Genomic DNA, 27,878 nt, shown 5'->3' with positions numbered 1-27,878 from the left:
TATATTAATTCCACAGAAATGAAATTCTGAACATGAAGAATTAATAATATCATATGCTGAAAATCGTATGTCATACATTGATAAGAACCTGATTTTTTGTAATGTATGGTTCAAAATCACCTTAAAAAATGATTTAAATCAAAATCGGGAGCAAAAATTTTTTTCATTTTTTTCTGGTTTTTGTAATAATTTGAACAATGAATTAGTTTTTACCTCATTCATAGATACGATATTATTTGTAGTTTTCGTAATACTGGCTCCAGAGAGCTCAAATTCAGAATCCAAAGAACAGCCAATATTAAATCTTAATTTACCTGGCATAATTACCTTACCTGAATCGGAAACAAAAATTGTTTCTACTTTTTTCTCATTTTTTCTAAGGATACACTTTATGAAAATTTATTGAAACCAATGCAATACGATTTGAATTTTTCGAGATATCGGCTCCACTGAGCTCAAACTTTTTTTTTTACTCTAATCGGACATAAATCAGGAAAAAATTTTATAAATCTGTTGGAACAAAGACGTGATCTTAAACCAATTCAGACCCGATGAAAACTATGGCGTTTGACTAGTCAACAGTGACAAAATTTGTTAGACTCTGAGACAGACTCAAAAATATTAGAAATTCAAGTCTGTCACACATCTGGTGACTTTAAATTTCAAGCATCCGTCAACTGGAACATTAACTACAGCCATCGTATAAACTAGACTTTATATAGATATCTAACAAAACGTTGACGAACTGTAAAGTGTCTAAAACTATAATAAAAACAATTTCAAACAAGATACATGATAATGTAAACATTTCACAGAGAATACAGGATAAAAACTTTATACATAAATTAACTATTTTCAATTTAAAATAATAAAAATAAAAAAAAAATAAAAATTGTGTTACATATTCAAATATTATTAGTTCATACTTACATAGTTCGACATTTTATGTCAACTGGTATTTATTATGTTATAAAACAATTTATTAAAGTGGTCTGTCTGTCTTTTCGAGATAAAAACTGTTAAAAATGTATTACACCTTTGACGTAGATCTTTTATCAGACCAAAAGAGATAAAAGTAATAATATTAATAAAATATACACATTAGCTTGTAAAATTATCTGACATAAATCGGTCAAGATCTGTTAATTTTCCAAACTTTTTTGTTTAATTCAGTATACACACACAAAAATAAAACCGGTCAAGAACGAGCCTGATATGTACACATTAAGATCGGATTTGTTTGCGTTATCAAAAAAATCGATTTTTTTAACTTAATGACGTCATCAAAATCCAAAAAATTTAATTTCGCTCTATCATATCCAAATTTTATCCAATTTCGATAAACCAAGTATGGAATCATACTAAATTGGGGTCCTACTTTTCGAATTTGTGGTCAAAATTAACCTAGCTATAATAGGTTTTAAGATTGTGGAGTCCTGGTAATGGTAGTCCTTTTATAAAAGTAGGAACAGTTTTCAAACGAATTCTTTGAAAATGATTTCCCTCATTTTCTTTACGACACTTAAAAAAAAAATTGAAAAACAATAAAACTTACGTGCTGGATTCTTTATAAACCGTACATTAATACTAAATCCACGTCCTCTGCTAGGCATTCGATATTGAAACAATGCTGCATTTTGTGAACTAACAAAAACTTGTTTAATTTTACGTTGACCACAAAATTCAGCAAATCGATCGTCTAATGATTTTGGATGATCACCAATACTTGGGAAGAATTCACCATTTAATTCCCAACCATCAACATACTGAAAAAATACAGGCAGTAAATATTACGTTTTTTATTCGTAGAAACATTAATTATTTTCAAATACTTTGATATAATCGTCGATTGCATCTCAGAGAAAATAAATATCATCATATTTGAGAAATCTCTAGTCAAGTATGAATTGTACAGGGGCTTAGGCGGCTCAGAACTGAAAACCACGTCAACATTTTACAATGAGGATTGGTAAAATTTGTCGGATTTACGATAAAATAGACCGGAAAAAATAGATCAAAAAAAATTTCTGTACTGGTGTCTCATTTTTGCACGCAAAGGCTAAAAACTTCAGAACCTAACCAACTTCTCTATGGTCGACAAATTCAACCCAACCAACTCGTAATTACACAATTAGCCAAAACTCCAGACTTATAAAACTTCCGTGCGTGATATCTTCCGTACTTATGAAACTTCAAGTTCTTCGATAATGTAATCGGACTATGAACGATCGAAAAAATAAGATAATCTAATCAAAAAGGTTTCCTTGTCCCGACTCTTTCATTTAATGTATTATCTCTGTAATAGAGCTTCCTATTTGTTAATAATTTAATACTAAACCCAAATGATGACAGTCCACGAAGTAAATTTAAAGTAAATAAAAATTTTGTTTATGTAATAGAGAAAAATGATAAAAAATTCATGATCAATTTTTTTTTCTTTCTGCTTTTATGTACAAAAGGATTTCAACCCCAAGAAACCTTTTTAATGGTTAAATAAATGTCATTGTTATCGTATTATTTCAACTTTATGAAATATATTAAATTTTCTTTTGTTATGATGAACAAAAATCTGATGAGTTTTTTAAATTTTCATATTATTTTTAATAATATTGTCAAAGCATTCGTGTTATTACAAGTCAAAAACAGAAAGAAATACATATGATTGAATAATGCTTCGATCAAACACGAAAGTGGACATCGCAAACAAGTAAAGTAGACAAGTACCAAACATCGCAAAGTTAATACAATCCAGTCATTATCCGATGTTTTACACCCATTTGACACACTTGTCTATTTTCGTTGTTGTTTAGTATTCGCCTTCGTGTCTGGCCACAACGTAGTATCGGCTTCGTTATTAAAAGATTATAAAGTCATCGCATTCATTGATAAAATCACTAAAAGACGGCCTCGAAGAAATAATCTAATAGAAAAAGATGGCCTCGATGGGAGAAACTTTAGTATACTTGTTCAGATAACTTACTCAAGAAATCTTGAAGAATAAGCACTTCATTTGGTATCAAGTTATCCCATCGGCTAGGAGTAAGCGGCAGATAAGTAAATAGTGAGCTAAAGAAAAATACCTCAGCGGGCAGATTAACGCTCGCTTTGTCGGATATTTTTAATTTTACTTATTATTTATTCGACATAGACTCTGATAGTGTCAGTAACAAAAGAAGCAAGTGAAATTTAGAAAATATAAGAAACCCCCAACAAGTATTTCGGATACGGAACCCTTAACTCGCACTTAAAACATACCTAAGAACACTCTCCCTTAAATTATCGTTGTCCTTACAGCCTTTTCCAAACTGATCCGATTTTGAAGATCATCGCCTCTTTTTTAGTTGTTTTGGTACGAAACCCTAAACTCGCACTTGAAACGTAGCTAAGAACACTCTCCATTAAATTACCAAAACAAAACAAAACAAAAAAAATAAAACCGGTTCATTCATTAAGGAGTCGCGATGCCACAGACAGGCAGACAGACACATATAGAGGTCGAACTTATAAAACCCCTCTTTTTGATTCGGGGGTTAAAAATGATTTGATATCTTAACTATTTGTTGCGTACGGAATCCTAAAAAATATGTTGTTCAAATCTCGTTGCAAACAAGGGCCAATATTAGTCGATTACAGAGAAAGAAATGGTAATATTAGACATATTATTGTCTTTGTTTAATTGTCATGAATAGTAAAAGTTTATTAGTTTACACAATAGAGACGACAGAAGAGAAATGTCATCACTTAGAAAACATTAATTAGTCAAAAACTAAAAAAAAAACACAAACACCAGTAAGCACAGACGGTGCAGTGGATGAATGCGCGAAGAGTAGAAAAACTACAGGATGGCTTAATAATACTTATCAATAATTAAAAATACAAATCATAGAAACAAAAAACAATATACATTAATTCCTGGTACTACGTTAAGTGTCTAAAAACTTCTGATGTTCTTTCGAAAATTGCGTCTGCCCGAAAACACGTTTTTCACAAATTGAAAATGATTTTCTCTAGATCAATCAACTTTTGGAATACTCTGTACTTATTTTAAAGCTACTTACCGAAACGAGTCCACCTTTTTGACACGGCACATCAAAATAAGTAAAATGTGCTTCAATACGTTTATCTGGTTCAGTAAATAAAAATAATCCACATGCTTGTCCCTGTTCCCAATCAGGTCCAGCTTTATAAAAATATTCTCCTTCCATCGATTTCACCTCCATACATTCTAAAAACAAACAGAAATTATTAAAAATTGTACAATGTTTTTTGAGTAAGGTAAAAGAAATTTTCTCGTAATTGAGTTTTAGTTTTTTATTGTATATAATATAAATAATATTAATATAATAATAGACTTTTGTAGTCAATGAACACCGTTCGCGAGTGTGATCTTGAAAATGGAAAGTGCAGCCGCTATATATGAAATTTTCTACAGAAAAAAAAAAATATTTTCTCTTTGGAATATGTTCAAAAATATCCCCTGAACTTAAAATCAAGCGACAGGTGGGCGGGTGCTTCAGCCGCCATCTTGGAAACATGTTTTATTAAATATTTAGCGAAGCGTACATTGCCCGACAAAAATATTGGTAAACATTTTCTACAACTTCTACTCTAAGGTTTTTCTCCGTACTGCCTACGGCTTGGTATTTTTAGCTGCGCCCCAAAACAGACGCTGAAAGTATCTGTTTTGTCCGTATCCGTCTGAACTTGTTCGTTGTCCCTGAAAAGTAATATCCTTACTAATAATAAACTCTGGTGTAGGTAGTTTAAAGTTTTGTTTTTTATGACAGGATAAAAATGATGATAAAAAACGATTATTACATTTTGTTTCATATTTTTTGACATATTTATTTTTAGAAAAACATTATCGAATATACTTGTTCACCTGCTGTTGCTTTTGTTGACCAAAACGTTTGTTGATAGTGAAAAAACAGGATTATAACATAATACCAAGAATACATAAGTGGAAATAGTTCTTTTCAAATATACACTCATCGACAAAAATAATCACGAATCTACTAACCTAACCAAAATTCTACGAATACACGAAATTGTAAATTAACGACTATGGATTCAAGTATATTTTACAAGAAAAAGAAATGGGTAAAGAAAGGCAAATCTTTTCCATATTATTTATTTTAAATGTTGATTTTGAACTTTCTTCCAGAAAACAGACAGTCCTTAAGAGCTGTAGGAAGCCTTCATTTTAAAGTTGCAAAACTAGAATTGCTAAAAATTACGCTTTTCGTAATTGTAATATGTGTAATAAAAAATGAGTCATTAATTTTGTCGATGAGTATATTTTAAATATTGTGGTTTGCAACTTGCAAACTATGTTATCAAAATGTTTTAAAACTGTTGCAAAATGTAAAAAAATTTTAGTTCTCTTGGTTGATGTATGAAGCGGAATTTAAGAGATAATCTTGCTTCGGTGAACTAATCTGTATTACACAAGATTTAATGGTGACCATGAAGCATAAGGTTCTGGTGTCCTAAAACTGTCCAAAATTGAATTATATAATGCAATATATCTAGGTTTCACGCTGGCATAAAGATAAATAAAAAATCGGAATCACATAAATCGTCCTAATTACCCCTTCGCTAATAATTTTCAAAGTTGGGTGATACTGAAATGATCGGTGAAGAAATACTTGAAGAGAAGTTTCAATTTTACGTAGAAAATATGAAGATTATTACTTCTGATTTAATTACTATACTAATTCTCAATCAAAGTGTTCCGATTTAGAGTACCGCAAGGATCTCTTCTTGCCCCTTGGTTGTTGTACGAATTACATTTGTATTCAAAAAAGTAAAATTATGTATAACTTTTCTCTCGAAAAGAAGACCAGACGCCTTTGTCTTATCTTCAGTAAATGCAGAGTATACGTATACGTAATGGATTTCCATTGACGTGATCGTAATCAACCGGGAAAATCTCACCCACATAAACTAACTGTTTGATGTTTAAATTACGTTTATATTTTGAAAATACCATCGACTAATAGTTATACAAAGATATTGTACAATAAAAGTTAAATATTAGATGTTATATGACCTAGAACATACGGTCTGGTCGGTCTAAAGGTCGGTTTAATGTTGATTTATGTAAAATGATATCTCATCCCAACCTGTATGATGCCTTTTGGAAACCATTTATTTTACAACATTAATTTTATTATTTATCTATTATTAGCATAATAGAAATGAATTATTACGAACTAACTATATTTATAAAATATTGTTGCTTGTCCAATGTGCTACGTTCTTTATCCGATATTCTCCCAAATTAAAGAAATCACAGTTCTGATTGTATATGTAAAACAAGTTAAAACAAAAAATTGTTGAAATACCATGTATAGACAGTGTTGATTACTCTCACATGCATACATGTCATACATATATAACTGATATTCCTATATAATACATGCTATACAATTTGCGCGTAATTTGCACCCTCACGGGTAAACAGTGCTGTTTACGAAAAAATGTTGTTAATTTTTTTATACGGAATATTTTCTTCATTGAGACTTTTGTTCTATCTCTAACGGCTTACGAGATGGGTCCTACGGACCCAAGACCCAATTGACTTATGTTGCTCATTTACGAACTCGACTTCACGTCCTGAGTACGCTGTAAAAATTTGAGCTTGATATATTTTTTCGTTTTTGAGGTATCGTGTACACAGACGGACGGACGGACAGCCGAAAATGAACTAATTAGGTGATTTTATCAGCACCTATACCAAAATTTAGTTGGTAGCATCAATATTTTTAAGCGTTACAAACTTGGGACTAAACTTAGTATACCTTGTATATTATATTATATTTATACGTAAATCATGGTATAAAAACCCGACAAATATTTCGGGTACGGAACCCTAAACTCGCACTTGAGACATTTCTAAGACACACTCCATTAAAGTACCCTTCCCCTTAGAGCTTTTCCAAACTGAACCGATTTTTAGGACCATGGCTTATTTTTTAGTTGTTCCAGATACGGAACCTTAAACTCATACTTGAAACATAGCTATGGACACTGTTCATTAAATTAACTTTCAAACGAAACAAAAAAGTCACAATCGGTTCATCCTTTTAAGCGCTACGATGCCACAGACAAACACACACACATTGCGGTCAAACTTATAACATCCCCTTTTTTTAGTTCGGGGGTTTAAAAATCTATTTTGTATCTTTTTTTATGTCGATTTCCGTCTTCTAAGTAGTTTGTCCAAAAATCGGGGAGAGGGGAGTATCTATTTAAACAGGTTTTCCCGTTTTATGTATCACGAAATTTTCAACAAGTTTCAACTGGTCAGGACTAATAATAGTAGTTTGAAAATTTAAATAAATATTTGTATTGCATCCACTAAAACATTAAAGATTCAATTTAAACGGTAAAATTTGTGTTTTATCGTTTAGAAAATGGTTTCATAATTTTATTCATCGTATAATTTTACATAAATATATTGAGTGGCTCAGAATAACAACTCCCACATACAAGTTTTAATGTTCAATAAATTATCAAAATAATAGTTTAATTCTTCTTCATGAATAATTTCAAAACTATCGTGAATTTTGTAGACCAATCCGATTACGTCCTGTGCATTATATTCGTTGTAAGCGTAGTCATGGCAGGGACAATAAAATCAATGCCAACGCTTCCAGTGAAAAAATTTAGCGATAAAGGAGGCTGTTATGACCAATTTGCAATTCTTTACATGTTAATGTTATAGAAAATGTCAAATTAAAATTATTGAAAAACACTAATTAATTAAACTTAATGCATTAAAAATTGTGGAAATAAGAAATCAAATTGCACAAATATTATTTTTCAAATGTAAGTTATCATAATTATTTATTTAAATTTGTGAGACAATAATTAAATTTTCATTGTAAGTCATAAATGCAATCCATACAATTATATATGCATCCATAAAATTCTATAATTAAACTAGTGTATCGTTACCATGGAAACGCCTCCAATAAAACTCACACACGGTGCGAATATATCTTTATTTTTATACAGATTGCTTACGAATAAGTATTCATCACTTTGAGAACTTATTCTTGACATCAAAAAATTGAAAATAGCTGTTATAAATATTTGAACTGAAAACAGACCTATTTTGACCTGCAGTCGTCAAAATTACAAATCATATCGGGACAAGACTGGTTTCGTTAAACTGTTAGAGGTCAAAACTAACAAAACGACACGCAACGTAGAAAAATTGTTTTTCCTAACCTTTTTCGACTTCCTGTTTCCAAAACCCAAGGGATTCGACATAAACTAATATGCCAAAATTGTGATAGAATTGTATCAAACCTCCTGAAGAAGACCACCGTTGTTCATACATTTTGTAATGTTTTCAAGTCAAGAATAAATCCCAAAAAGTGACGGAGATTTAGGAACTCGTATACACCCTGATTCTCGAGTTGTATGATATGAAGAAATTTCTTTTAAATTAATTTACTTAGCAGCAGCAAACCTGCAGAAATTAGTTGTTTCATTTTTACATTTCGTGGTCTTTCCAATGAAAATGATTTCTTATCCGCCTTATCTTTGTTTCATTTCAAAATTCCCATCGCTATTCAGATTTATATTCAAGATTACATAACTTTATCAACTATGATATTTCATCATCAAGTATTAGCGTTGTAATTAAGATATAATCTTAATAGATATTAAATTTATTAATAAACAAATACAGCAGCTTTGAGTTAGTTATTGATAATAATTTAATATAGGTAATCTTATCAATAATTATGTAATGGTGTAGCTCTTACCATTAATATAATTAATTTAATTAATTATAAACTTCAAGACGCCCACATTAAGTGATATTGGTTTTACAGTATAAGATGTGGTAATGGTACACTGAATCTAACTTAAAGCCTTAGATGAGAGACTCATGTAACTCGTGGGAGAAATAGTTAGTATGTTGATTTTGAGCTTACGGAATATTGATAGTACAAACTTGGGATACGAAAAACGTTTCCTTAAATCTAGAACAAATAAATTTTCTACCTTCAGCAGTTTATTCTCTATTTCCAAGTTCTCACAATTTCCATTCAATGCATTTTTCCAAATCCTACTAAAACAACCTTTTCATAACGAAAACTGAGCAGAGAAAAAGAGTAAGTCATCGTTTGTCGCATCGTCATGCACTACAAGGTTCAAAAGTTCAACCTGTTTGCTTTCCGGTTAGTATACTGTAATTATTGCAACAATGCCGGTAATAGTCCTTTGGGAGATGGAAATTTCTTAAGAACACCTCCGATTTTACTCTGACCATACATACCTTCCTTGGAATACTACAAGTTTGTTGGTTTTTGAATTTAAAACTGTCACTTCAAAAATCGGCTTAAGATTGCTGAAAGGTCATACAGGAAAAACAACTAGTCAAATTTGCAATAAGTCGAAATGAAACCAGAATAAACCTTGCTGCTTAGAAGTAAAACGCCACAGACAGACACAAAAAAAAATTTTATTATTTTAAATATCCAAGAGTTATTTGATTCATTTGAAATTTCTTTCGATCTTTTGTTAAGAATAATTCGTAACAGAGAATCGTTTGTGACAGATTTTGCAATTCAGCATGTTTGCTTCTCCTTAAATCAATGCAATATGATATTAAAAGAGCCGTTTGTAGCGAAATAATATTTTCGGAATATCTCTGATTGTAATCTTACCATGTCTATCTTACAATACTAGTTCTCTGCTCTATGCACTTAATATTGACGCTTATTCGTTGTGTGCGTATAGTCATGGTAGGGACAATAAAATCGATGTCAGCGCTTCCAGTGAACAATTTTGGCGTTAAAGGAGGCTGTTATTACTAATTTGCAGTTCTTTACATGTTAATGTTATAGAAATGTCAAATTAAAATTATTGAAAAACACGAATTAATTAAACTTAATGCATTATCATAATTATTTATTTAAATTTGTGAGACAATAATATTAAATTTTCAATGTAAGTCTTAAATGCAATCCATACAATTATATATGCATCTATACAATTCTATAATTAAAGTAGTGTATCGTTACCATGGAAACGAAACTCACACACGAAGCGAATAAGGATCAGTTTCCCTATATCATGGTTCAATTAATCCTGACAAAGAACTAATAGACCTCTTTATTTTAGAACACAGACAGACCTCATGTCCTGCGTACCATTATTTTGACTAATTTGAAATATTTTTCGATCCTTTTTTAATTTTAATTCATTTAAAAATCGAAATCCTTTGAATATGTACCAAAATATTTAATTCAATAACAATTTGTAGATCAAAATTATCGGTTTACACTGTTTATTTAAAACAAATCATATTACACGTTTTCATTTATTCAAATAATATTTCCTTGCAAAAGCAAACAAAAGCCATCTTCTTTATCTTTACTCGTAAATAAAAAGAGAACGAAACCAATGTTTACTAACTATTTACTCGAAATGAAAATTAAATTAAATTCTAAATGTTAAAAAGCAACAAGTTTTATTATAGCATGGATTATATGTGTTATGTATGCATATTAAATCTATAGTAGCTACCTGTTTACAACTCTAACATCAAGTTTCAACAGTATGCATGCTTTGCAACTGTATATAGACTGTAACAGGTACTAAGGACTTCATACGTGGGACATGCGATATTGGCCACCTGTCAAGTTGGTACGTACGCATTATATCAAAAATTGATTGATTTAGGGAATTAAGACAAAAATCGAAATTCATTTTGATCAGCTTGTTTAAAACTAAGCTGATCAAAATGAATTTCGATTTTTGTCTCAATTCCCTAAATCAATCAATTTTCGATATAATGCGTACGTACCAACTTGACAGGTGGCCAATATCGCATGTCCCACGTATGAAGTCCTTAGTACCTGTTACAGTCTATATACAGTTGCCAGTTACCTTTGCAATTAAAGCAGTCCGTCTGTTTGAGCAAGTACCACGAATGTTCATTTTTGTTTTCTGGCAGACAATGATAGTTCAAAGTCCCTGGATCACAATAAACACAGTTTTGGAACCTCTTGCGGGGCAAAAGTTGGAATTATTTAATTTTTTTGTGTTTTAAGGAAAGACCCACAATAATGTTAACTGCACAAAAATGAATCGATGATTAAAAGTTTTCATCATGAAGAAAATTTATCACAGATTCTGTACATTACCTTACGCCGATATCCAAAAACAAAACATAAAAAACTTTTTAGAATTTTGAGGCTTTTACGATATTTTTAGAGGATGTATGGACTACACAGTTGGCTGCATAACAGCCGGACTACTTTAACATAAAATTTTATCAAAGTTATTAAAGAATTGCCATCGTGGTGGTTTTATTGTGTCGAATCTACGGGAGCAAATTGTTATAATATTTAGGAGAATCGGTACTTTTAAAACGTACCACCTGTTCTGGCCTCAACAAAATATATACTTAAACAATTTATACAAAGTTACTATTTATTGAAAACTGATATATAAATATTTCTATAAACGTAGTCAAAGAGAATTGAAAACTGTCTTCTGAATTATTTATGTGTAGGTGAATTATATTTGCAGCCAGTTTTTATACTGGGAGTTCAGATACTTATGATATCTGAATTAAGATAGCAAAAGTTTATTAGGATATGCAGCGTTTTATTCTACTCTTATACTGTAAACAAAAATGTACAGTTACAAGAAAATATATTCTTAACCTTGGTAGCAAACAAATGTTTCCTTGGTTCAAGAAAATTTATAGCAGATAAATACCTATTGCCTTGGATTAAGTATTGAGAGATAATTGACTCAAAAAATAATTACTTGTTATAAGAATAGCAATAGCCAATTAAAAGTTTTTACTTTAATCTACGTAAAGAAATCAACATTTTATCTTTCACTTTTTCACGTCCTAAACGTTTATTGATTACAAGTGTCGTCAGTCTTTATCAATTTTGACGAGCCTTGTTTCTATAAATTTTTTAATTATCTAACAAACAATTTTTTATGAATTTTGAGAAATTATATTCTTTGATGGTGTGCGTACAAATTTGAATTAAAAATTGAAGTAAACTCAAAAAAACCTGAAATTAGAGGGCAAACAAATAAAAAATGACTAAATGTATCGGTGCCAGTAACAAAAACTGTATCCATGAAACGGAGTATCAATCATTTAAAATCACATAGCATAAATTTTACCATTGCAATGTTGAATCTATTTTTGTTGTGTATAAATAAACATTGAATATATTTTATAAAGAAATTTATTTCTATGTAAAAGCTTTTTCGTTTAAAGTGATAGAAATTTTAAGTTAGATAAAACAAATGCCAGAAGATATTTTTTTTTAAATGTGTGTGATTGAAAAAGTATTTTAATGTTATAGACCAGGGTAGATAATTTTTGAAACCAAAAAAAATTACAGTAGGATGAAACCCATTAGAAAAGGAGGGGAATATGATCAAAATGAGAGGAAACATAAATTACGGCCGATCCGAGTTCGGGAAGTGGGAGGGGGTGAGTTTTTAAGGGTAAAAAATGGTTTATCTTGATTTCCGGCAAAACTACAAGTCCTATGGAAAAAAGTTAAAGATCTACAACTTTTGTATTTGCAATTTTTTCACATAACCTCAAAATTTAGGTGAAAAATTCAAAAAACCAAGTTTTTGGTTTTTTATTTATATCTTTTTCAAAAAAATTTTTTTTTCTACGAAATTTGGTGAAAACTTACCTTATTATGTCCCAAATACACTGTAATTTATTTGATTAAATATATTTATTTTTTCGCTTCATTTTAACTTAATATCAAAAAAGCCCCCTAATTTTCAATCGAAAATTCTGACATCAAAATATCAGCTTTTTTCAAAAAATTTGGGTGCTTTTTGTTCGTTGAAATATCTACTTTCTGATGGTGTAAAAAAAAATATACATTACTATAGGAAATATTCTTAGAAAATGCAAAAAATTGAAAAAACCTAAAATTCGAAAATTTTTTTTTAATTACTATGTACAATTTCATCAAAAAAATGTTTTTTTTTAGTTAAAAAGTTTATTTATTTTACTCGAATTACATTCATGTCATAGAAAATCTCATAAAAAAAAAAATATACATGTAAATCGTACTATTGAATTTAGAAACTTAATTCTGATTACGTTATTCATTAAATTTTTTTAAAAAAACGTTAATCTTGTTATTTATAAATACCTTATCTGAAATTCTAATCAGTTATTCATTACTTTTTGTCTCTTTGGAGGCATTTCTTCATCGTCAGATTCGACAAATCTTTCCAACTCTAGTTGATCGTCGAAATCTTCAAGACCATCATCTTCGTCTCCAATGTTATTTCCAGTCTGCATTGGTTCTTCATCCATAATTTCATCGGAATCATTTTCAATCATTCAATACTTCCAGAATTAAATCCTTTTCTGTAAATTGGGGCATAATGCCACGCTTATGTTGCTTCCAGCCCCAATCTGTTGCTGTCAATTCGTTACCCAACCAAGTTTGAAGCTGATAATATGTTCTGTAACAATGTTGTTCTGCTGCTCCTTCTGTGGGTGGGAGGTTTGCCAAAATGAAGGATGATTCAATTTTTGCCAATTGATATTTTTGAAACCTTAATTGATTCAGTGTTATTTTTTCTTCTTTACATTTATAAATAGATTTGATTAATTGTAATCCATTTTTTTTTATATTTTCTTTACTTTCATCTTTTTTGTAAAAAACATTGGCAAAATTTGACAAATTTTTCGCGTCTAATATAGAATTAACGATACTTTTCTGGCCTTTTCCGGCAATTATCTTAAAACAGCAATAAATAGGCATCTACAAATATTATTTAAAGAAGATTCTACAACTTCTTCAAAATATTGTAGATGTCTTATTAAATATTAACTATAATAACTTTTTTGTTTGTTAATTATAGAAGTATATTTTAATTTGCAATTTTTTCGTTTATCAATAAAACATGAAATCTTACGTTTTTTGAGTAATTAAAGTGTAAATTTTAACAAATACCTCAAAATTGTACATAATGATTAAAAAAAAATTTTCGAATTTGACGTTTTTTCAATTTTTTGCATTTTTTAAGAATATTTCCTATAGTAATGTATATTTTTTTACACCATCAGAAAGTAGATATTTCAACGAACAAAAAGCACCCAAATTTTTTGAAAAAAGCTGATATTTTGACGTCAGAATTTTCGATTGAAAATTAGGGTGCTTTTTTGATATTAAGTTAAAATGAAGCGAAAAAATAAATATTTTTAATCAAATAAATTACAGTGTATTTGGGACATAATAAGGTAAGTTTTCACCAAATTTCGTAGAAAAAAAAATTTTTTTGAAAAAGATATAAATAAAAAACCAAAAACTTGGTTTTTTGAATTTTTCACCTAAATTTTGAGGTTATGTGAAAAAATTGCAAATACAAAAGTTGTAGATCTTTTTATTGCCTACAACTTTGCTATTTAACTTTTTTCCATAGGACTTGTAGTTTTGCCGGAAATCAAGATAAACCATTTTTTACCCTTAAAAACTCACCCCCTCCCACTTCCCGAACTCGGATCGGTCGTAATTTATGTTTCCTCTCATTTTGATCATATTCCCCTCCTTTTCTAATGGGTTTCATCCTACTGTAATTTTTTTTCATTTTTTACCATTTTTGAAGGCTTCGGCACTGGTCTATTAGTAAATTTGTCGAATGTAACACGCAGCTTCCTATGGAACAAAATAAGTGCTCAGTTTGAGCCACTTACTTTTGTAATCGTGGGTTTTGAGATGGAATGAGAAACCATTTTTAAACCACAGTTTAATTGACTTTTAATTTTTTAATTATTATTTACAAGACTTTACTATTATACAAAATAAAATACATATTCTCATGTTCTTTTTATATTCTGTATCTATCGTCCATTACATATTTACAATATTTCTAACATATATACTTATGCGCGTGTCTATGCATTCAAATGTCTGCTTAGCCACTCTTAGCACTATAATGCACAACACAATGCCGACACAACACTTGTTGGTCAAAACACTTACCATAAACGGCAGGATTTCCGTTAGCTCGCATCGTTAATATGAATTGACTTTTTATATTTTCAGAGAAAATCTAAATCAACTGAATCAGTAAGTAATCATCGTTGTTGAAACTTAAGATTGGATTGAGTATCGTGAAAGTTAAGCATTAATAATGCCATGGACGATTTCGAGTCGAATCTATGCGATCGAGTAACAAAAAAGTGGTATTATTAGCATACGCACCTACCAGCGCGGCGGGTTACATATAACTGGTATCATATATCACATAATCTTCTCATAAAATTGTTTGATTTAAGTTTATAAAACTCTATCATCTTTAATGGAAAACCTTTCATATAGAAACTCAGAAAGTTTGTATTTTTCAATTACTTGTAATTCCTTATTTAATTACTTACTAACATTCATGATTTTTAAATTTTAATAATTTTAATTAATTCATCAATAGGAATCCTTTTTCAAACGGTACGAATTCGAAATGACATGATTGCTTTTATTACTGTGTGTGATTTCTAGCTTCTTGCTATAGAAAACTTTCAATACAAATTTATTTTGCTCGTTTTGTTTCATTTAATTTGAATTTAATAAAATTAAATCAGAATGAATAGTCAAATGAAGAAACCATTTTCTATTTGTAAGTATAAAAGGTATTTATTTGCGGAGATGCAAGATCATTTTGTTACATTTACTTTGAATTCAGTAAATAATCTTTAAAAATTTTCCATTTCAATTCAATAGGTTATTAGTATAAATTTATATACAGAATAGTCAATTCAAGAAAATTTGCTTGTGAACAAATAATAGGGGATATTGGGGAAAATAACCACTATTCATAAAAAAATTTAGGTGCAAAATATTTGTTGTCCCTATTAATAAACATGACAAAATAGACAACACTAAACAAGTTCGAGTCCGTTAGTAAATTAAACAAATGAATCGGCCAAAATAGTTTTCTAATGCAAACATTTTTTTCATTAAAATGTTTTACTCTAACAGTTTTTTATAGTTTGTTAAATATCATCCAAAAACTATGTCACCTAAAAAATATATTCAAAATTTTTTTTTATTAACGCTCGACAAAGCAAATAAAATTTGTAAATATGACGACATTCATCTATTTAAACTGCTGTATAATTACTCTGTAAAATTAACTACATTTAATAGTTGACCAGATAACAAATTATTTGCGGCTACCTAACCAGGAAACGTGATCGTTTGCCCTTAACACAAATCTATCCTAATATTATAAAGAGGAAACTTATGATTTTTGGTTCGTTTGTTTGTAATGAATAAAGTCAAAAAGTACTGGACCCATTTTAACCCATCATATTATATTAAACATATACAATTTCTATTTTTCAAATTTTAATAATAATTAGAACATAATTTAATCTATTTTCGAATTATGAATTTTTCAGATTTTTTCAATCTATCAACAATTTTTTTAAATATTTTTTTCTCAAGCCCTTCAAAAATTGTAAAAATTTCTCTCATAACGAGACTAAAGATGTAAACAAAAAAATATAGTCTTCGGAAATTTTCGAGCCTATTCGTGTCCTTCTGTAAGTTTACAGATATTCGGCTCTGTAGGATATGCGTCGTTGAAATTTTCTTGTCAAAAATATTTCAATGTCATAATATATACTCTTTGTTATAATTTTAGTGATAACATTAATTATTATTTAATTTTATAACATGGTTTGTATTTTATTATCCAAAAAAATTTGGGTTCCGTATCAAAAAATTATACCTAATCCATGAAATTGTGAACAAACTGGAAGAGGGATAAATGAAAGCAAGAGAAGTAATTTTCCATCGAAACGGGTGGGTAATTGCTAGTAGATAATAATATATAACTTACCACTAATAATATGTTGTTCACGTCGTTTATCACGCATACTATTTGACAAATGTAAGCCAGTCGGATCAAACATTGAACCAATTACTGATGAATGCTGATGTTGAATTGAATCATCATTACTACCAATATCAATTACACCACTATGATGATGTGACGGTGACGATGATAATCCCATTGTCTGCAACTGTGAAAATAACAAGCAAGAGTTATTAATAAACTCTACTACATAAACTTGCAGATTTTTCTATCGTGAGTCAGTATACAAAACATAAAATTCATATAAACAATAATCTGTTTGTTGATTTGAATTAATTTTGCATAAAACGTGTGTGTAATCAATATCAGTTGGCGATATAATAAAATGCAGTTTTCTCCCTTATGTCTCGGCGAGGTTCGGAAAGTATTTCAATTATGACTGGAAGTCCTCAATTGTTGTGGACCATTCTTTCAATTTATGGCAGTATTATTTGTGAGTTAAAGAGAATTGAAAAAATACACGCTTTCCTGGAGTCGAACCCGGACCTTTAGTGTAATTTACAATTTTCTCAATAGGCTGTTTTTTAATGAAAATAAGTTGAAAGCAGTTTTAATAAATCTATCGAGTCGAAGCCAAATTGTTTTGAATTTTATTTTATATGATAATTATTATTATTTTATTTGTTTGGGACGATCGTTCTAGAATACCTTGTATATTTGTGTTAAATAAGGGAAATATTTTGTTTATGTATGTATTTCCTCTTCTAAATCTAAGGAAAAGCTTTTACGGTTTAATATCCGTTTGTCGGTTTGTTCTATTAGGTATGTTTTAAACTTTTAAATCTCTTATTTAATTTTCAATATTTATGTATTTTCTAGTAAATTCTAAATATTTTACTTCTAAATGCATTGTATCGCATGAATGTATTTTTTAGAAAAATTTTCATTAAATCAAAAAATTATTCAAAGCAGATCCAAAAAAGCATGTTCGATTGTTCGAATAAGGCCTTCCATTCTTTACGAAGCAATTAAGGATATATTCATTAAAAAATACCATTTTATACTGTTTTAAGAGACGCAATTTGTGAATGGTCAAGTGCGTAAAGATTTTTTCCAAAAAAATTATATTACATGAATTAGTTAGCAATTCATAACCAATCAAAAGTCCGATTAACTTTAAATAAGAACGAAAACATATTATTTTAAAATGCCATCATAATTCCCCTTATGTAATACATAATTTTTTAGAAAGTAATACAATTTGTTAGATTATGTCGACAATACTTTAGGTAGAAATCGAATAAGCTTATTATACAAATGTAAATGATATGACCACCCACACACATATGTTATCCCTAAAATAATATTTGGAAAAATAACAATCTCAATACAATATGTTTCAAAAATGATACAGATTTTGTCAATTTTCGACGGTGTTTTTAAATGTCATTTTGGTATTTTGTACTAGATTGGAGTGTAATGGGGACAAGCGAAGAATAAAATTATCCCCACTAACAAAAATAACATATGCAAATATAAATTACCAAAAGATTAGATACAATTTCGCGCATTACCACAATTATCTCTTAAATGATTCCCGATCAGAGTAACTTTAATAATTGAACATCTGAATTTTTATACCATGCATATATGAAATATACATAGTATATTAAGTTTAGTCCCAAGTTTGTAACGTTTAAAAATAATGATGCTAGGAAAAAAATTTTGTCATAGCTGTTCATAAAATCACCTAATTAGTACATTTCCGGAAGTTCGTCCGTCTGTCCGTCCGTCTGTGGACACGATAACTCAAAAACGAAAAAAGATATCGAGCTGAAATTTTTACAGCGTACTCAGGACGTCAAAAGTGAGGTCAAGTTCGTAAATGAGCATCACAGGTCAATTGGGTCTTGGGTCCGTAGGACCCATCTTGTAAACCGTTAGAGATAGAACAAAAGTTTAAATGTAAAAAATGTTCCTTATTCAAAAATAAAAAACTTTTGTTTGAAACATTTTTTTGTAAACATCACTGTTTACCCACGAGGGCGTTAATTAGGTGCAAATTTTATAGTATGTATTAATATTGGAATATTAGTTGTGTGTGTGTCTATTTAAAAGTGAATATCTTTTGTTATTTACGTGACGTCAAAAAAACAAACGATTGCGCATCAACACTGTCTATACATTTTTGTATGTGTTATGTGATAAAGAAATCAACACTGACTATGCATGATATTTCAACAATTAATTCAGTCAATTGTTTCCTTTCACTTGTAATGTATACATTTTGAACTTTGTATCTATTAGAAATTTTACAATTTTAACTTTGAGCAATTACAACTTCAGGCATGGCCAAATTAGATTGACAGGGTGAACGCAGGGCCCAAAAACTTGGAGACTCTAATTCGATCCAATTAGTGACACGGCCAGCTTATGAATCACACGGTGGATGCTATCACAGGGTGAACGTAAGGACCAAAGAACTTGCAGACGCGTGTTAGTTCCATTGGATTGCTCGCGGATGAATGTAATCACAGGGTGAACGCACCATTCTGCAAATTTTGTCTCTGGCGGCGTTTATTCTCTGATTGCGGGTTGATATTCATTCTATGATCTGGGGGTTGACCTTGTCTCTAACGGAGTCGAATTAGAATAGACCTGCGAGATTTTTTCCCCTGTAGCTCACTCAGTGATTGCTTCTTCCTGTGATCTGCCTTTTGAAATTATTTTGTAACAAACAAATAAATGTCCATATATTTTTGTTTCTTACTGTACTCGTATATTATATCGATACACAATTTAGTGAAAATAAATTGAATTTAATGACAGAACACACGTTTACAAATGCATGACGTGCGATGATATCTTTTCAATATAAGTTTAGGAAGGTTATTTTTTGTGTGTGTATAAATTGGGGAAAATTCTTATTTTTATTTTTGTTCCTTTTGTTTATTTCTCATGTTCTCATGCCATTACACAGTCTTTAACCACCACCACATATGAGTTTTTTTTTAAGTTGAATACCTTCTGTTTAGTCCGTGACATGTCAACAAAAAAAGGTGTCTACATGATTCACTTCCATGGCCATGATCACGATACAGGAGAGACAGGTGAATAATATTGCTTATATAATTGCCATGGTCATTATAGAGGCGTTTCTAGTAAATCGATTTTGACAATTGTTACGCATGCTCAAAGCTATGCTTTCTTCTCTCATTTTTGACCCTTGAAGCAAAAAGAGAGGTGTTAAAAGGTTGACCGCTATGTGTGTCTGTCGGTCTGCCAGTTTTGTTTGAATAGTAATTTAATGGACATTGGTTTTAGCTATGTTTCAAGTGCAAGTTTATGGTTTCGTACCCGAACCAAATAAGAGGGAGTCGATTATCTTTAGGTGTTTGTCTGTCGGTCTGTATGCCTATGGATCGTAGCTCCTAAAAGGATGAACCAATTTTAATTGTTTTTTTTGTTTGTTTGAAAAGCAATTTAATGGAGAGTGATTTAAGCTATGTTTAAAGTGCGAGTTTATAGTTTCGTACCCGAAACAAATAAGAGAGAGTCGACGATCTTCAAAATCAATTCAGTTTGGAGAAGGATTTAAGAATGTTTTGGAAAAAGCCTCTTTTCTTCGATCATATTTACTATGCGCAATATAATTCTGCTGTTTTCCTCAGCATCGTTTAGGATAGACGTTTATCAAAAGTATATCAAGGCGGTACATTTTTGATGGCATGTGCCGGACTATTTTTCTCCGACGATATTTTAGTAAAATTTATATTCTCTTTTTTTTTTTTAGAATTTCTTCAATCACAACATATTTTATGAAATTGTTGAATTTTTATTCTTTTGGGAAATTACTTCAATTATGTAAGATTACGATTGTGACTTCTGTCATTTTCCGTATTATATAAATAGATATTTTGTGTCATTGCCCGCGGTAAATTTAACAAAAGAAAGTTTATTATCTTGACGAAAGCGTATCTGACAATATCATATTCGTTTCACGCTATATGGGTTTTATTATAAAAGGTGGAATAATTGAATACATTTTATATATTCGTTTTGGCAAAATTAGTTTATTAAAACACAAATTATGTTTTATCTGAACATCAAAAGACAAATGACGGAAAAATATTGCATAATCTGTATTCATTGTGTGCAGAAGCACATTCAGCGCCGCTAGCTTTCATTTTTTTTTTTTTTTTTAAGTTTTCACAGAATGTTTGTTTATTTATAGATATAGGCAGTATTATTACATAATATGTTGAAATCATTATGTGAAAACTAAAATAAATACAATGACAACATAAAAGTATAATTCAAAGTCACTTTTTACGTCTTGAGCACGCTATAAAAGTTTCATCTTGATATCTCTTTTCGATTTTCAGTTATCGTGATGATGAAAGGACAGACGGACAAACAGAAATGCACTAATTATTCGATTTTATGACAAACTATCTCAAAATTTTTTTTGTATCATCAATATTTCTAAGCTATAGAAACTTGGGACTAGCAAATGAAAAAACTGCAGTTAAAATATCATCAGAAGATATCCTTTAAATGAAACTTATCACTTTAACGTGATAATTTTATTCCAAAATCCTTAGCTCATGAGAAGAAAGTGGCTTCGTTATCCCGCAATTATTATACACAGTTCCGAGATTGACTTCATATAAACTCAGGGATAGAAAGTTAAACGCTTAATCTAAAAAAACGCTTTTACCAAAGTACTACGTAGTTATTCTGTGATTAGGCAACTATTCATAATATTCTCATTCATTTCCTAGAGTCATTAACACTCTAAAGAGATTAAGTTTATCTTCACTATTATAACGAATTCCTCCTATAAATTTTCTACTAACAAAACATTACTACAACTATAATTAGAACTATAATTAAGTTACTTAATTTGAAAGTTAAAGAAAGTTTTATATACTTAAAGAAGTTTTTGAACTTTTCAAAGTTTAAAATAATGGTATTTATACGGCTAGCGTGTATGTTCTCTGTCTAAATTTTTATGTTTAAATATAACTAGCAACTGTTGTAATTTACAACTTAAAAATTTTACAATAGTTCATACATATTACTCAAATTCCAAATGAAATACTCTCTTAATAATTGGGATAGTAAAATATAGTCTAGAAGGCAACTTTGACTTACGGGTAAGGAAAGTGACAAAAGTTTTTACGATTTACTAATACACCCTTCACGAATGAGAATCAAATTTAATAAGACTGATTAAAAGAGTATAGACGCTAAAAAATAAGCGAAATTCAGCATATATCAATGTTTTTTATATAAGATGTTTTAAATTAAAGTTTAAACCTTAATAAATTATTGAGAAAAAAAAGCCGTTGTGCTCGACTAATTAAGGAAGTTCCCACGGCAGTCATAGAAAAAAATAAATTAGTAGATAAGCATCCGAATTTTTAGTATGTTGTAGTTAACGATACATATTATTAAATCAAAAAAATTTTTGGGTATCTTATCGATCACTTAAGAGAGAGTTTATACATTCTTAAGGAGGGTCCCTCACCAGTAATAGAAAAAAATAAATTAGTAGAAAATGATCCAAATTTTTAGTATGTTGTAGTTAACGATACATATTATTAAATAAAAAAAAAATTTGGGTATCTTATCGATCAATTAAGAGAGTAATTAATTAATTAAAAATACACTAAATAACATAATCATCCTCATATCATGCTATGTTATTTAGTGTATTTTTAATTAATTAATTACTCTCTTAATTGATCGATAAGATACCCAAATTTTTTTTTTATTTAATAATATGTATCGTTAACTACAACATACTAAAAATTTGGATCATTTTCTACTAATTTATTTTTTTCTATTACTGGTGAGGGACCCTCCTTAAGAATGTATAAACACGTTAGTGGGGCAAAATAGGAAAATTGATTAAGATTTCGTTATTTCGATATTTTTCGTCTACAATCATGAAGTTATAACAAAATTCATCATGAAAGTTAAAAATAAGGTACAAATAATTTCAACCTCTAATCTAAAATTGCCTTGGTGCCCGTTCTACCTTAAGAGAGGTAGTACCTAAGAATCTGTAGTGCCTAGACTTGGCACTAAAGATTCTAAGACGTATTGTATTTAACTTTCAAATCAAATTCAGCAAGATCCTTGTGGAAGTAAACTCAAGGTTAATAGAAAGACAATAATCTTTTTATGAATTTAAACTAAAAACGACATTAATTAGTCATTTTCAATTGAAACGATTACACAGCCGCTTCCATTAATGTCACGGTCATACCGACGGTAGTGGTACCTTCACGTCAATTCCGTTGGGATTAGACAATTATCGGTACATAGTACTGAAAAAGCAATCGAGAAAGCATTGTTGATATTTTAACGAGCTTCAACCTTACACCCACCTAAAAATCCATCTTTTCCTTTATTGCATAACACATACTTAAGGCTATGAAGAAGTCATACATCAATACATAGTATAAAACAAAGTCGCTTTCTCTGTCCCTATGTCCCTATGTCCCTATGTCCCTTTGTATGCTTAAATCTTTGAAACTACGCAACGGATTTTGATGCGGTTTTTTAATAGATAGAGTGATTCAAGAGGAAGGTTTTTATGTATAATACATTGATATTATAGTAGAGTAAGGGGTTGAAATAGGGGTTGAAAGGGATATGCTTCAAAAACTAAAAAAGTTGTGCATCGATTAAGCTCAAATATTGACACGATATACAACCAGCTTCAAAGATCTATTGTTTTTATCTACTTTTAACCTTCGGAGGGTAGAAAGGTGTAGCGAGAAAGTGGGAAGGAATTATCGAATATTTACAAATATACCTAAGTGGGGTATCAAATAAAAGAGCATGACGTGTACATTACAAAACTGTTATCCCACGCAGGGAATTGTGGAGGGAGGGGTGCAAGTGGGGATGTTGCCCAGCAAAGCGGGTAGTTCACAGCTAGTACTTCATATTTCTACAAACGATATACAGTCTATCTTTACGAACAATCAGAACTTTAAAAAATGAGTCATTCTACAGAATATTAAACCGATTATGTTGTACAAACGCATTATGTGTACAAGAATCTACAAGTAGCTCTGAATCGATTTTATGAGCTTACTACTATGAATATCATATCATAGAAACAATTTTCTCGATATACCTTCATACTGTTTGGATATGCTTTGAAAATATGTAGCTTTTATTTCTATTGGGAATACATTTTATATACTTTTATCTATTGTGCTTTTTTTTATTGCTTTCATCAAAGTATTGCAGTAGTCAATTTGTAGCTAGATTTAAGTGAAATTACCATATAACGTATGTATTCACTTTTGAATGGATAAATTTTTTTACCCGTAAAGTTTTTAGTTAGAGAATAACTTTTTTCCTCGTACGTGTTTAGTTATAAAAAATAATTCCCACAGGATTGTAAAATAAAGTGCTATTTAATTGTTCAATTATTATAGAAATATTTCTGAAGGAAGTAATAAAATCAATTAAAATAGAATTAATTAATTGAAATTGGTAGTTTTTAACCAGTCAGACAATACAAACGATTATTTAAGACTAAAAACTTTAGGGACGATTATAAAAAAAATTCCCATCAAGGTCACGTAACAAAATGAGATATGCTTTGTGTGTGTGTGTGTGTGTGTATGTTTGTGTGCGCGAATATCGTGACGCAAACTTCAGGAGGCAACGGGGATACCGTTGCACCAGGTACCTCTGAGACCCATTCGATATACTTGTTACGATATACTTGTTCAGTGTTATAGATTATATGACGAATTTGTCGAAAACTCCAAGAGGCGACAGGGAGACTGTTGCACCATGTACCTCTGAAACCAATTCCGTCACGATACTCCTGTTCAGCTACCCCAAAAACCCTCGAGTAACGAGTCTGGACATATAATATAACGAATTTCTTGAAAATTCCACTAGACGACGAGAAACCGTTTACCTTGAGCACCAGGTATCTCTGAGATCAATTCAGCGAGTAACAAGTTTGAAATCATTTTCATCACTATGATACTATGTCTCAAAATTTCCTGACACCTAGAGAATCGAATCGCGAAAACCGCAATCAAATACGGCTTTCTGCTCAAATTTTTCTAACTCAAATTTTTCGAATCATTTTTTGTGCTTCGTTTCTTTGTCTAAGTGCTGACAGGTTAATAAACTTTTTGGGACAGTGTGTGTTTATAAATAGCTGTGAAATGAGCATTAACTGTATTAAAACAAGAATTTCTAATATTTAGTGATCCAATAAAGTGCGCCACCAGTTCCATGATCCAGTAGTCACTGTTTATGATAATCCACACCAAACGACTATTTTCAATAGAAAATTTTATAGGCCCGATAAATATTAATAATTTCCGTTCATTAATCGTAATTAATAAACTACATAGATATGAATAATTACAGTAGGTGTGGCTGGTTTTGTTTTCATTCATAAATATTCATTTTTGAAAAGTTTCATAATATTGGCATTATATTTTATTCCATAACACAAATTATAATTGACTTTAATTAAATTTATTCAATAAAATGTATAATATAATATAATATAATAGATTAATTGTATAGACAAACAATATTTTATTTACATTATGAATAAATATATATAAATAATATTTATTATGTTTATTAATAAATATGAAAATATATAAATATTTCCATAATTATAAATATAATGTAGGTATAAAATAAACATTAAATACAGTAAAACTATAATCTCAAAATAATATTATATAAAATTCATCAAGTTGGCTAGATTAAACAACGCCTAAGATTTCGGTCCGTTAAAATGTCATCTTTACATTCAAAAGCCTGTGGTTAATAGTGTTACTCCAATTATCACAGAACCTATAGGTAACGTATGATTTACACCTTTTCTCTTGTTTTATATCCAATTTCATTCTCTTTTTGAGCCTCTTAAGTCTATTATCGTTTTGTTGTCAATTCGAACAATTTCTTCCAAGCGCCTTAGAAAACCATTATGATGGAGTATTTATTTTCCAACGCTTTTCTTCCTCATTATAATCTATGCGGTAATTACTTTTTTTCCACTTTTAGAGGATCGAGAACTGATCGTACAGTTTTCTGTTTTTACTTCGGTTTATATAGAATATAGTGTCCAAGTTTCCACAACTCGGTTGTGCTATTTATATTAACCACTTACGGTTCTGTACCTCCTTTTGTTTTACCATAATATTTTCCTTTAAAACCCTTCATTAAGACGACGACGATTTTAGTGCGCTGAAACGAAATTTCTCTGGCTCTTTTTGATCTGACATTTGAAGCCGTTAGGGTAACATAATCATAGTTATCATTGTCGAATTATAGCCGAAAATAGAAAAGAGGTAATCATCCGAATAAATGGAAATATATTATGTAAACAAAAAAAAAGATTTTTCACTCTTTCGACAGCTGTAAACTTTTAGCATATACGGGAAGAGAATAAACATGAAATCACAACAATCGAATTCGTACCATTATCAATCTTGCATATGACAGATAAAAAGATTCATGGAGACTTAGCTTAGAAAAAACTCTTTTAAAAATAAGGTTTTATTGTACTAAAAAGTAGAAAATAATTATTTCTATGAGTAGTCACTCATACGTAGCTATAAATGCTGAAGGTGCTCAATTTACAATATCAAAGCTTTTACAAATAGTTATGTATCAGTGATATTTATTTTCTGCTTTTTAGTGTGATAAAAGATTGTCCTTTAAAAAGTATTTTTTAATTTAATATTAAAATATTATGTAAACCAAATATGGTGGAAGCAATGAGAAAATCAGACCATGCTTACCACACCAATGCATTTTCATCCGATTTACATATATTATTGATATTTTTCTCAACTAACCCTTTCTTTTGATATCCCGTATCATAATGGATTTAGAATGACGTCACTTAACTAATCAAGCATTTAGCAACGTATATACAAATTTTCAGCTTAATCGGATACTCGCTTTAAAATTCGTTGCAAATATTAACCCGAACAAACATACATAAATTATAATAAAAACTTGTAAAAATTGTCAGTATTTCAAAATTTTTAACTAACTAAAATCCCTTCAAAACTAACCAATAGTCATCTACCTACCCATTATTTAAAACTGCTTACTTAAATTAATTACAAAGTTGTTACATGTCGTATTACTTAGAGATATTGTAGGTAGTTACTGATAACAATAGAATAGAAGAAGATTTTAATGTAAACTTTAGTATTAAAAAGTTATTAAATATTTTATAACGTAATTACTATTAAATAATAAAAGGGTACACTCATATAGAGGGCAGAGCCGAACAGTAAAGAGTTGTGAGGTAGTGGTTTGTTTATTATTAAATAAAACTTTGTTGTTATATTATGTATGTTTGATAATGTTATTAAAGAAACATACTATGGTGGAAAATAATTTTTGAAGTCACGTCAATAGCTTTCTGATTAAGGAGATATGCAAGGATTGAATAATACTAGGGATTGCAATTAAACTTTATAAATACATTTTTGATTAACAAAGTTTCCAAAAATCACAAAAAATTTCTAGGTCATCGGGTTTTTTATTATTATTTATTTTTATTATTATTATCGTTCAAAGTTGATTGCAAAAATGATGAATCATATAGGTTATCCTTTTCAATTGGATATTTCTATATCACAAAAACTACAGAGTGTGATAAAAAACTATGTAAAATATCTAGACAATCTTGTAGTTTATACTGTAAAAATATCAAGTTGCCAATGATATAACAACAAAATTTTAATTTAATTATGAGTTCATGGACGGTCCATCATTTGATGAACAGAGACGACTTTAGTTAGAGTATGCATGATTGAAGAGCGATATCTATATTATCAAATTTATAAGCCTCACTTTCACACAATATATTATATATTTTTGTAGTTGCGTAGTATTGTAAAGCCAAAAATAACTCAAAAATAACAAAGCCTGTATTTGGTATATTTGTATGTATCGTGCAATAAACCAAAACTTTTTTACAATACTGTAGGTTTACA

The 27,878-nt window shown here is 29.7% G+C and overlaps 1 protein-coding gene across 2 annotated transcripts in view; it reads right to left on the bottom strand.

Annotated features, from left to right (window-relative positions):
* The window catches only part of LOC123305395 (corticotropin-releasing factor-binding protein), a 79,496-nt gene that overhangs the window by 15,836 nt on the left and 35,782 nt on the right, over window positions 1–27,878 (bottom strand). For both annotated transcript variants that reach the window (XM_044887097.1, XM_044887098.1), the window contains 3 exons: window positions 16,879–17,062; window positions 4,059–4,225; window positions 1,556–1,766 (listed from right to left, as the gene is read on the bottom strand). In XM_044887097.1, the coding sequence (XP_044743032.1) occupies window positions 1,556–1,766; window positions 4,059–4,225; window positions 16,879–17,062 (562 nt within the window). The remainder of the gene's footprint in view (window positions 1–1,555; window positions 1,767–4,058; window positions 4,226–16,878; window positions 17,063–27,878) is intronic.

The sequence above is a fragment of the Chrysoperla carnea genome, chromosome 1, assembly GCF_905475395.1.
Source record: "Chrysoperla carnea chromosome 1, inChrCarn1.1, whole genome shotgun sequence".
In the NCBI taxonomy this organism is placed as follows: Eukaryota; Metazoa; Arthropoda; class Insecta; order Neuroptera; family Chrysopidae; genus Chrysoperla; species Chrysoperla carnea.
The sequence above is the reverse complement of the archived record's forward strand: the minus strand, read 5'-3'. Positions and strand labels throughout refer to the sequence as shown.